Source organism: Bombus pascuorum, chromosome 2 (genome assembly GCF_905332965.1).
Source record: "Bombus pascuorum chromosome 2, iyBomPasc1.1, whole genome shotgun sequence".
Classification (NCBI taxonomy): Eukaryota; Metazoa; Arthropoda; class Insecta; order Hymenoptera; family Apidae; genus Bombus; species Bombus pascuorum.
In genome coordinates, this window is record NC_083489.1 from 5,542,817 (window position 1) to 5,555,838 (window position 13,022).

The 13,022-nt window shown below is 30.8% G+C and overlaps 2 protein-coding genes across 3 annotated transcripts in view; one reads left to right on the top strand and one right to left on the bottom strand.

The window, feature by feature from the left end:
• The window catches only part of LOC132904700 (uncharacterized), a 117,216-nt gene extending 108,938 nt beyond the window's left edge, over positions 1-8,278 (bottom strand). For both annotated transcript variants that reach the window (XM_060955405.1, XM_060955404.1), the window contains exon 1: positions 7,879-8,278. The gene's annotated coding sequence lies outside the window, so the exon portion shown is untranslated. The remainder of the gene's footprint in view (positions 1-7,878) is intronic.
• A 928-nt stretch (positions 8,279-9,206) lies between these two features.
• Positions 9,207-12,206, top strand: LOC132904691 (nuclear pore complex protein Nup85). Its single transcript, XM_060955389.1, has 8 exons — positions 9,207-9,459; positions 9,682-10,117; positions 10,206-10,585; positions 10,661-10,980; positions 11,047-11,264; positions 11,356-11,574; positions 11,674-11,773; positions 11,844-12,206. The coding sequence occupies exons 1-8, from the start codon at positions 9,430-9,432 to the stop codon at positions 12,052-12,054; spliced, it is 1,914 nt and encodes a 637-aa protein (XP_060811372.1). The 5' UTR covers positions 9,207-9,429; the 3' UTR covers positions 12,055-12,206.
• Positions 12,207-13,022: the final 816 nt, after the last annotated feature.

The window sequence follows — 13,022 nt, forward strand, 5'->3', positions numbered from 1 at the left end:
GGTAACGTTAGAAACAGAGAAATTTTTCCTGTAAATCTGGCACCGTTAACTTTTTGACCCATATTCAGCTTAATTGGTCTTATCCATACTATGAGACTCTCGAACTTACCTCTTTTATCATACTGCATAATTTAATCTATAACTAAAGTAGGTAGTACGGTTTGTAATCGTGAAAGATTGAGAGTTTCAAGAAATACAAGCTCTCAAAGACAATCAATCGATACATCAACTATCACCATATCGTTATTCATTAGTTCGTTAACTTCGCGAAGTTTCTAGTACTTGAAAAATAAATCATGGATCATAAATCATAGTCTAATTTTAGTTCTTAATAGCAAGGAGCTGTAGAAGTAAAATATTCTTGGCTTGTAACTAATTTTTCTGGCAAACAAATACAATAAATTATATGTAATAGGATTTTTTATTTCATTATAAGGCTCCTTTGCTGTAATATTGCTCGCTAACTCGACTTCCTTGACAAATTCGAACTAATATAAAATTTGTAAAGATAATTATACATTATCATCAACAAATATACACACAAATTTATTAAAATAATAATTAAAATAAACCTTCTAGTCTGAGCTATTCCTGAATCGTTACTTGTAAAATTCTTCAAAAAGATAGGGACATAAGTGACAGTATTACTTTACAAAAATTAAAAAAAAATGCAAAATGGACGCACGGCTATCGAGCTCGTAAAACTTAGCTGGCGTACGTGGTTGACTAAGGAAAACGTTGTCCGAGAATCGCGTGTGTTTTCAGACACCTAATCTCTACAATCCCACGAAGCGCTTTCTGAAAGGGTCTAAAAGGCCTTATTACAGACTTTGAATCAAACGGCAACAGGGGTTGATTTCATACTACAAAACTGCTCCGTTCTGAGTTTTGCAATTCTTTTTCTCTGCTGCCCGAATTTTTTCTTGTTTGGTAGATATCATTCTTTTGTTTCATTTTCTCTTTTTCTTGATTCTTTTAGGCGCTAAAGGAGTGAGTGTTATAGATAGTCTCCTAAAGTGCATTTTTTTTTTTTTTTTGTGGGCAGCAGAGTGTATGATGATATCATCCCTCCTTATGGGAAAACAGAGCCCTCTCCCAATGGTTCCCCCTGCTTGATCCCCTCCTTTTTTCTTCGACATTCATCATCCCGGAAATGCGCTTCGTGCTGGATGGCAGCCAGTACGGTGTAAAAGCCTAAACATCGGTTTAGTGGTCTGTTTCCTCCATTCGGACGATCCCTAACGTCGACGATCCATGAAAAACTCGGTGCCAGGATTCGAACCCAGGTCCTGGGCGTTAAACAGCCAACTAAGTTAACCGCATCGCCACCGTCGTCCTTAGTCAGACTTGTTATAGAATCGACTTTTAATACTTAACGTTCCAATCTCGTATAAACATGTTTAAATCGCTCGAAACAAAATACTTTTTCATATTTTACATTTTTATCTAATTTAAGAAATGTCATTTTCGTGTTTCTACGTCTGTCAGTGTATCATCAATGGATCAATATGAATTATCGAACAGATATTAGACATTGTCAAATTTTAATGGGCAGTTAGTTAACCGTGTGATCATGTTTGACCAATTCACGTTATTCCATCCGTATGAAAATTCATCTCGCGTGGAGAAGCTGAATATGGGTCATGCGAATAACCTTTTCGATTTGGCAGCAATCGTCGTGGTCCTTCAAAATCGATTGCATTTCTATTAACGACAGATGAGCGTGAGTTTGAAATCGAGCATCTTGAAGTTCACGCAGTACACTCCGAAATACGTAGTTTAATAGATAACTGGCTTTGATTTCCACGAATGTTCGAGCCTGTCGAAATTTTTCCACGAAAAAGAGAATCTTTCTAAAAATAGTTGATTAACATCTTCTGCTTTAAATAAAATAAACGATATATGATGCGTACTAAAATAATAAAGAATATTGATTTATGGATAAATAGCAATTATATTAAGTGCCTCACGTTCGTTCCCTCGGTTCATAAATAAATAAATAAGTTTTATAACAATTTTAATTAAGTATTGAATTGAGAAGTATGTAGAACAAAAATTATCTTCCAAGTGATAATTAGACACTCGATTATATTAAAAACAGAATGCTCGTAATTTTTTATAACTAACCTTCAATCTTATAAGACAAAAAAGCTACTTCAAATTTCTTTTAATTTCAATATTACGTAACGTTCTGTGTTTTACTTGAATAAATCCTCAGATAAATAATTTTTCTCAAAATAGAATACTATCTTAAACTAAAGTATCAAAATATCCTAACTGGTCAAAATGTTTACTAACAATGTGTATTATTATCAAACATAATTTTAAATGTGTATTGTCCTAATGTGACGCGTATAATTGGACAAGCGAACAAAAAATATAAATTATTTCGCATTAAATAAACGATTTAAATCCAGGAATTCCAATCGATCTGAATTTTGTTAACTAAGTTTCGTTTTTTACTTTTCCAACGAAATCAGTCTTTTTACACGTATTCCAATTTAGACGTGCGTTCCAATGATAAAATACAATTTCTCTATATTTTTTATAAATGTACATGCGTTTCAATATTAAAACATGATTTTTGTATATTTAACACGTGATAGTTTATTTGATACACGATTGCCATTGTTTGATTTCCGATAAAATATTTATTCCAAACCTGTAGAAGAATGAAAACCTATGCATGCCGACAAAAAAACTGTTTAAAACAGTCCATAGAACCGATTGTATTCCAACTCAGCTTCGTTTCAACAACAATGCTACTTTTTATTTTGTCAACGCACATCTCAATTTTTTCCAATGCTAAAAAACGATTTCTTTATTTCTCTAACACGCGATAGCTCGTACGATACACGATACACGATTGTCGCCAACAAAATATTTACATGCATACAATGAATTTGTGGAGGACCTTTTACATTCAACACGTATTTCAGCGATAAAATACTCAAATCAGTCCACAAAATCAACTGTATTTGATCTTCGTTTCTAAAATAATGTTAACTTTTATTGCTACAATAAGTTTCAATTCAAAGACTCGATTTCGTACTTCGTCAATGACCATTCTGATTTTCTCCAATGCTAAAGCTAAAAACGATTTCTGTACAATTTGTTCAATATACAGTGGTTCATAAAATTATTCGAACCCTTACGATAGAAAATTTTTATAAATTACGTGTTGTACGAAACTGTTTGATCAACACTATGATGAGATGCAACTATTTGTAATTATATTGGTGCATTTTGAAACCAGTCGATGTAAATGTTAATAGAAGTTACGAGACAATCGTTGCTAACGTATACTAAACGTATATAAAGAATTAATACACAGCACGAATAGTGGTCTTAAACATAGAATAATAAATAGCAATAAATTGTTTCACTAAATGTTGTAGTTCACTGGTATATATAATGAATAATTTTCTGATCAAATACTTTGGTGATTTATATGAAGTGTATACTTGTAACAAATGTCTGCTAACTTCTATATACATCTTCAGAATAGTTTTATTTATATGTAACTGCACTCGACGACGGAAGCGCTATACCTTCAAAGCGTAAGGCCGACATGCCTAATGTACCATCGATATCCCTACGATTTTCGCCGAATATTCGGAAAAATGCATACGCGGTAAACGTCACGGACATGTAACAAACGCGTGCATAGTGGGGATATCGAGGGGCAACAGAGAAAATAATCCGTTTGGTTTTGGTTCATTCCGTTTCGAACAACGAAGTGCGAAAGATCTAGCGTAACAGCGAAGTAAACGCGTTCGAGAAGTGTGATTGTTTATTGTTGTTAATCGTTGATTGTTAATTGTTGACTGTTAATTGTTAAATAAACTTTCTTTGTTGAACATCAAGAGTATTTCTTGGCACCTTCATCCAACATCCACCTCATCTATAATCGTGACAATCCAATTTCAGAATCTTTCCTATAATATACGCGCTATATTCGTAAAAGGTTTTTATAAGTGTTCAAATACTTTCGTGAGTAGCTATATCGTTATCGGCGTTTCCTTTCAAAGAAAATATTTGTTTTGAAATCCGTGGAGGGGTGAAACTCTTTGCATTCGTCGCGACGTATAGTATATTGCAAGGAAAAGGTTGAAGCAGTCGATAGAACCGGTTGTATTCGAGACATTTCCGAGTCCCGTTTCTTTTAATCCCTGGATTCATCGTGTTTCATCGCGTCGATGCGATGCATTTGACAAAAGAGGCACGCGCACCGAGATCCACGGCTAACAGAGGACATACCATCGCATCAAACGAGACCGAGAGCTAGGTCGTGTACCGCGGCTAAAAACACCGAGGATACAGCGGAGGAGAAAGTTCGATCGCAACGAGAATAACGTGTGCCGAACACTCGACTTTCGACATCACGAACCTCTTCGGTTTAATCCAATAGAAGCTTAATTTATCCGTCCGATTCTCAATTATTCATATTACTGCACGCTAGTTAGGAAGTTCATTTATAAGTGGACTATCGATTTTTATACGAAAATATTTAGGAATATAAGTAAAGAGATGGAAAGAGATGGAAGATACGGTAAGTATAATTTTCTTAATTTTCTGATTTTCATGTTATTTTATGTTTGAAACTGTGTAGTTGATTTATTATGCTATTTTAGTTATTATTTTTTTTCTTTTATTATACGCCTGTATGTATAGGTTTAAAAAACTGTTATAAGACGCAAATGTTTAAATTTATTTTCACTTTATGAACCGTTTTACTGCGTCAAACTGTATTAATCTAAATCATTTACACAATTAATGGAATATTTCTTGCAGACAATTTAATGAAATGCTATTTTACAAGTCATAATATCTGCTAGATATTACTTATGAGTCATCTATAAAAGAGAACTATGACGTTTAATCGGAAACATCCGGAAGCTACTGTATTTCTACTTTTGAAAATCTTTTGCCGCCTATCTTTTATACATAATGTATTAAGTGTCATACAAGAAGTCATATCAGAAAATCAGTCAACGTGGAAAATACCATAAACTGTGTAATATGTTCTCGTTTTATAAATCTAGAAATGTAGAATTTGTAACGAAATCTATTGTTTAGAACTCGTAACATTTATCGTTTGCGAATCAGACGAAATTAAAATGAGTTTACCTATGTGCATGGAAATATCTATACATATATTTAGTTTAGGTAAACATTTTACGAAGTTCACAGTAGGCAATTTTGAAAAGTCTGATATTTACACATATACTCGTTAACGAAACAGTATCGACGTAGATTCCTTATTAATGAAATCGAATTTTTTTTATTAACCTTCGTAACATTATACCTTTTCTTATATATGTGTCCACACAAATTATAATTTATAATTAATAGTATTATATATAATAGTACATAATTAATATATATTATAATTCATTAGCAATAGTATAAACATTTATCAAAAAGCTTACTGTAAAGAGTACTATCTATAAAATTATTAAATTATACTTTTATGAATTTAAAGATATATATTTCATTTATTTCGCTATAACTCAGAGACGTTATTAATTAGTAACAAATTAAAAAATATTCAACCTTATGACGTAAAATGAAGGTTTTTTAAATATAAAATTGTTATAACGCTTTGCAAAATTTTTATATACCACAGATAGAAAGGAAAACAAAGCGAAGTTAAAATATACAAAGCAGAATAAAACTTAATACATATATTAAAACTTTGTATAATCACGATTCCTGTTGGCTATAAATTTTGATGCGATACGCTGTATCGCACATTTTTCTAATTAAATATTCTTATTTTCAGCTAGAAAGGGGAAAGCACTGAAGCATTGTATGCATAGTTAATTAAAGAATTCCGAGAGAATGACGAGACCCCAACCATACTTCACACATTCGTCCCATAGTTTACGGGGAATAAAGAAAATTGCGGTCCCCAAGTGCAAGTCGCAGTACATTTTCGTTGCATTTATTAATTTATTTTACCCTCCTAACCAAATAAGCACATAAAACAATTATAATACGTTTAATTAATTTCGTATTATGCTACATCAAGTAAAACACCTTTTGCCAGATTTACTTTGCCAAGTTACTACTACTAGAAATTTACGTTACGATTAGTAAAAATAAAATAAAATAATCAAAATATTACAATAAATAATAAACAAAAAAAAGTTCTCCAAGAAGTTGCCAATCGTTTAACAAAAAAAAAAAAAAAAAAAACATAAGCGAAACAAGATGAATAAAATGTTTCTGTTATTTTGTTTCACCCCCGAGCAGTCATCGACCGAAGTAGTGTTTACGTATTCAGAGATCTTTAACCTACCCTTTATCTATGACTCTAAGAAAAAGAATAAAAAGAAGGATATGTGACGCTTGACGAACAACAATTTTATTCACCCATTGCACCAGAAATAGGGCACTTTAAATTTGATTTTGTTAAAGTAGAAGTAACTTCCTTGGGTAAAACAAATATCAAATGGTTTATCAATTTTATAGAGAACTTGTTTCAATATTTGAAACACAACATACACATTTTTCACATTAAAAAATTATTTCCTGGGTAGAGTGCAATAAAGTAATTATATATTACATATAATAATATTTAAAAAAAAATGTTTTTTATATATGATTAAAACAACCTGTTACTTTAATGATATGTAGTATCTTTTTAAAAATTTTTTTTAAAGAATCATCGATTTTATAGTTTTCTTTCTAAAGGATGTAAGGATACACTGATAACAAGGTCTTATATAATATTTTCATTTAATTAAATTATGCTGCAGGTTAAATATCATTAAAAACTATACATGATTTTTAATTATGTAGATAATGAATCGAAAAATAATTCAAAATAATATTTAGATATTTTTACGTATCTTAGTAGTTTCAAAAATAATAGTCTTTTGGTTTAGTAATAGATATAGAAATAGTCAAATTATTTCTCAAGAATGAAATGACATTCCCCGAACTTTCTATAAAAATTGGTGGATTCAAAGTATACAGGTAATACGTAAGTCTGAAATATCTTTTCACCCACTCAATTATGTGAGATATATTGACAGATATTGTCTATTTACGGCTTGTAAATTGTTTTTGTAAACTGTTTCTTACGTTATTCGAACTCCATAAACATAACCTGTTGCGAAAATTCAAGATACAACATACTGCATGTATATACGAAATCTATATACTGTATATACGGGCACTATTCACAAGAAAGTCCAATAATCGATTAATAAATCATGATACTATTTCGAATATTAGACAAATTTGTGTGACTCTGATCTTGTCTCGTTTCATTTTAAGCAGATATACACTCTATTTATTAATATTAATTTTTCATATACATCTATACATATATATATATGTCTATGTAAAAATTCCGAATAAATTTATAACAAGCATTAATACGAAATTGTAATGTATAAATTATTTTGGCAAAAGTATTAAAATATAGCTGTAGTCGCTAGAATTAAGACATGTCAGCGAAAGGTGAAAGGGGAGGCCAACGAAGTACTGCGTCGTACGTAGTCAACCACGCAGTCGGCCGGAATTTTGCGCAAAACGCCAACTGTGACTATCACCACGACTTTTAAAACCTCATATACTCGATATTCTTACTCGTGCTCCTAATAGCCAATACGAAAAGCCGATATCAAATTACATCATCTCCTTTGAAAACATGACTCTCCTCAAATTACAACAAACTTTCGTTCGAATACAATATAGCTAGTGATTTCGAGCGTTTGCCCGTTTACGCGAACAAACGAAAATGGTCAAAGAAGCCGGTAGCGAGGCAAGAAAGCGAAGCAACTATGTAGATCGTAAATTCTTCGAGCGATTGATTACCCGATGAACAAACGAAAACAGAAAGAACGTATATGCGTATCCACTTACCTGAGTTTTTTCGAGTTTCAGACTTCTGTGTAGAAATAGTTGGATGAACCAACCGATGCTTCACGCCATGGATCCCCTCTGCAAGATGCTTCACTCGCGAGCCGCGACGCGGGGAAAGGGATATCACCTCTTTCTCCCTTTCTGTCTAAACCAATTTTCCAGACAACCGGCCCCACTACTGAGATCGTTACATTTTCGCGTGCGAAACGATCCTATATCTAGTCTTCCTGGATACAGCGTCTCTGCTACTTGTGAGATTAGTACGTGGTGACCCGGCCGGACGCGAACGAGACCGCTCTCTTCTTCTTTTCTTCTCTTTTTATTTCGCTACGGTGAGAGACGCGCACGCTCCAGCACGAAAGCTCGACGACGAATAAAAGCCCAACCGCGATCAGACGACGAAGCCAGGACGCGCCTTTCGAAAGCACCGCGCAAGCTCAAGCTATTCGTGCACAACCCGATATCTACGATCGTGTTAAGGGTCGTTTCTCCTCGGCTACGTTCGACCGCCAATGGTGAACCCGACCTGCTAAGAATTTTGTGTGTGAGATTGACTCATGCTTTGTTATGCTTAAAAATTACAAAAGCTTAGAAAAATGTTACTGAACTAACCTTCGTTTTAGCAACGTTGTATTGCTTTAATTTGTAAATGATATTTATAATTATGAACAAACATTGGATATGAATGTTCAATTTGTATTTGATATTCGTGTAATGAGTATTGAAATAATTTCAATGTTATATATCGTATAGTTTCGTTGATTGATAATGACTCGATGTATATGATAGATCCAATTATATGCAGTATACATATATATGTCTCAAGTGATATTGAAAAATATTGATTTTCGATAGAGATTATAAAATTCTATAAATCACTGGCATTATAATACATTGGTTATTTGGTAATTGATGTAACGGTTGTTTGATAATTGAAATTTAAATCCTTGAATTTTTTAAAACATACGATAGAATATTGGACATGTAGAAACTAAAAAAAATTAGGATGTAATTATTATAATTAATTAAAAAATAAGTAATTAATGTGAATAATAATTATTATGAAAATATATTTTAATAGCTACTTACGCTTTGGTGTTACATTTTACTTTGATCTTTTTGATCGATGTTTCTTTTCCCGCCAATTTCAGACTATATATTTACTGATAATTATCAATCAAAGGTATGAAACTTTTACGTATAAAATACAATGTTGAATATAATGACGAGACAAAAATTTCATTTATATATCCTGTCAAAGTTTTGAATCTTCTTAAAATCTTAGTATGGCTGGTACATAGACTTTATAGGTTTCGATAGAACGTTTCTTTTCATATTATCGATAGTATTTGTCGAGTATCGATATGTAGGTACAGTACAGAATTATACGATATATCGATTGTTTCCCAATCGAATACAGATACCAATAGTTGACAACACCGTGCATTTAACTCTGTGGAGAAATAATAAAGTTAGTTACGAATAAATTGACGTGAATGTCATTATATAGTAAAGTATACTTGGACTAATAGTTTCTTTCTCGTATCAAGTATGGACGAAAACTACAGTCCTCCTACAATCGTAAGTAATAAAACTTCGTGAACCACATGCATGCTTTGAATTAACACTTAACCTATATTTCTTTCGTTTAATACAATTAATATTATCCGGATCTTATAAAACTCATCATGATAAAATATTTATAATTTTATTTTAATATTTTTATTCTTATACGAGTTATTTAAAATGTATAAGGTTATATAGCTTACTCCATTTTAATATTATCATATTTTTTATTTGTAGGATATTCCAAATACTCCTAAACATCTATGTATTACTGGAAGTTGGGTAAATAGTAGTAGAATCAGTATATACACGAATAAAAGATTTCAGAATTCAACTAAAAAAAGTTCAGAGAAATATGAGCCAACGGTACATATTTTAAAGCCAGAAGTAATTCTGTTTTCTCCACAATTACGTAAATTAGTAAACGAAAGTAATGGTGTCTTTCTGTCCATTCAAAAAATAAAATCTTCTTCTGGAGATGTTAGACCAGAACTTTTAAAACATAGCAAACAATACAGGTCTATTTTAAGAGCATGTATAGAAAGTTTGCAAGATATATGTGGAAAATGTTTGACTGATAAAAAAGAATCACTAGAAAATTTTCTGACCATTTTTTATCAAATAGAATGTGTATGGCACTTGATCGAAATCCTTTGTGTAGATATAGTACCAGGTAAATTATTTTGTTTTAATTATCTATTAAAAACAGAAAATGGCAAATATATATTGAAAAGTCCTAATATATAATATTTTTAATTTAGGTGATGTAGTATTACCACAATTGTTAGAATGGATTAGATTTCACTTTCCATCTAGAGAACTTGTAGCAGTTAAAATATTAGCCCAGAAGACAATCGGTGCTGATTTGGAGTATCCAAATTATTGGGAAGCTGTAATAGGCTGTGCTTTACATGGGAAGTTAGATTTAGTAAGAGCTTTATTAGCATTACATAGCAAAGCAGATCACCCTGCTTTTGTAATGGCAGAAAATATTCTTAAAACAATGCCCATCTATAATGTGTATGGCGGTTATTCTATAGATGGATTTACTACATGTTGGAAACGTTGGCAACTAGAGTTGTGTTCAAATTTAAATAGTAAAGCTTTTATCGTTGATACTTATTTAGAAATGATTATGAAGGTATCTATATAAATATATACGTGTACAGATACAATGAAATAATGTTACTTAAATTATTAAAAACATTTAATGCAGTTAATTGCAGGAGAACAAGATATATTGTGGCAATTTGCACAATATACAGATGCTTGGTATGAACTGTTGGCAGCAAAGTTATTTTATACTTCTCCATGTTGTAAGCAACCTGAACTTTCTCATCATGCTAATAATATTTCCAAAAGATGGCAAGCTAATAGACCTTCTGATAATGCTATACTTGCTGTTATGGAAAGCAACTTACACCATGTTATTAAAGAAATACAATATATGGGTGATAATGGATGGTTTGCTACTCATTTGGTAGATCTATTATATGTTTGTGGAAAACTTAAAATATTGGATAGAGATCAAATAAAGTAAGTTAATACATAATTTATGTTATATAAAGTTTGCGAAATGAGAATTATTTTATTTTTTATCAGAGTTAGCAGTCAACTTCATGAATCTCTTATATTGGAATATGGGAACACATTAATGGCACATCATTCTTTGTGGCAATGTGGTGCAAGTTACTTAATACATTGTCCTATTCAAGGCTTAGCTAGACTAGAAATACTGTTACAGTCACTTCCAATGGGGTCAGAAGCAAGAGTAAATAAAATTCTTGATATAGCACGAGATAATAAGATGGATCATATAGGTTGATATTGTTTCTCAAATTATTATGTACATATATATAATTCATTTTAATATAAAACATATTGACTATATCTAAAAACTCTCTTTGTTAGTTACTAGCATTTGTAAAATTCAAGGACTAAAATCTATGAGGCAAGGAAGATTGGGAAATGCACTTGCATGGGCATTAAAAGCGCAAGATAGTGGTTTTATAACATATATTGCAGATCAGTTTTTGAAGCGTTATGCAGAACACGGAGAATTGGATTGTCGTGATCTACTAGAAAATTTAGGTTTTTGTATGATGGCTAGTGATAGACTCACATTCTTAGGTAAATCAATTTTGGAGTTTGAGTTGAGAAACACAAGCAAATTTTTAGTAAAAAGTAGAATTTTTATTCAATTATAACTTTTATTATTTTTTACAATAGGAAAGTATTGCGAATTTCATCAAATGTATGGAATCGGAGAATTTAAAGAAGCAGCAAGTTTATTAGTGTCCCTTTTAGTTTCAAATTTAACACCAAAATAGTAAGCTATCCATATATCTACACCCAAACTTTGAATTGAAAAGTAATTTAATAGAAAAATTTTATTTCAGCTTTTGGTCGATTCTTTTATCGGATGCTATTCCATTATTAGAAGCCAAAGATGTAATTTTATCTTCCAGTGATTGTTTTGAATTATTACGTTGTGTAGAAGCACATGGAGATGATCTAAAGTTTCAAAATAAAATTGAAATCTTCCGACTAGCCGTTGCTAGGAATCTAGCTCGAGCATTGAGTCTTGAAGGCTGCCAAGTGGAACATTAGAAGATTTATTATCAACTTATGTTAAAGAATTTTTTAATTTTTTAATTAAAAAAGAATTTCCGTGCATAATCATCAATGTATTTCATTAAATCATAGTACATTTTAATATTAAAAATATAACGATAAATTTTGTAAATAAATATTTTTACATACGATTAAAATTATTTATAACAATGACAATGGATTTCATTAACATTTCAATCTCAAATATGATTTTTTTTACTGTTATTAACACTATTTTATTATGATAAACATCTAATAAGAAATAGATTTTTAATAGAATATATAAAATTCCAATAAAAAGTAAAGGTAAATTTCCAATAAAATATGAATATATTAGTAGTAGTTGTAGTAATAGAATACTATTATTAATATTTATTCATATACATATAAGTAACCATAAAAATATTACATGTAAAAATCCATTGGTTTTCACACATTTGATATTGGGACCAAGGTTTATTCTCACTTATAATTAACATACACAATATTGAATTAAATTTTAATACATACCAAATTACATTAATTCTTTAAGACGAATATAATTTCAAATAATCTTATAAAAACATAAATAATCTTATTATCTCAAAGTATAATATGCACTATTACAAAAAAAATTACATAAAAATTTGCAATTTGTGTATCTACAAAAAAAAGATTACATATTCTAACTTAAATAATCTATTCAATAGTAGTAAAAGTAATTGCATAGTGCTACTCATGTAGTGCTATTATCATGCACTATATGTAATGTAATCAATTGATAAAAAAAGTCAGTAATCACGTTACGTAATATCAGACATAATACCACAAACGCGGTATACAGAGGTGTATCACTCAATATAGGTGTAATAATATAGGTGTTTCGAGGCCAATATAGCTTATATTATCATTTTCGTGTTACCGATTTTTAACATAGATTCCAACATTAGTAACAGATAGAATTAAAATTAAATTTGACCATAAAA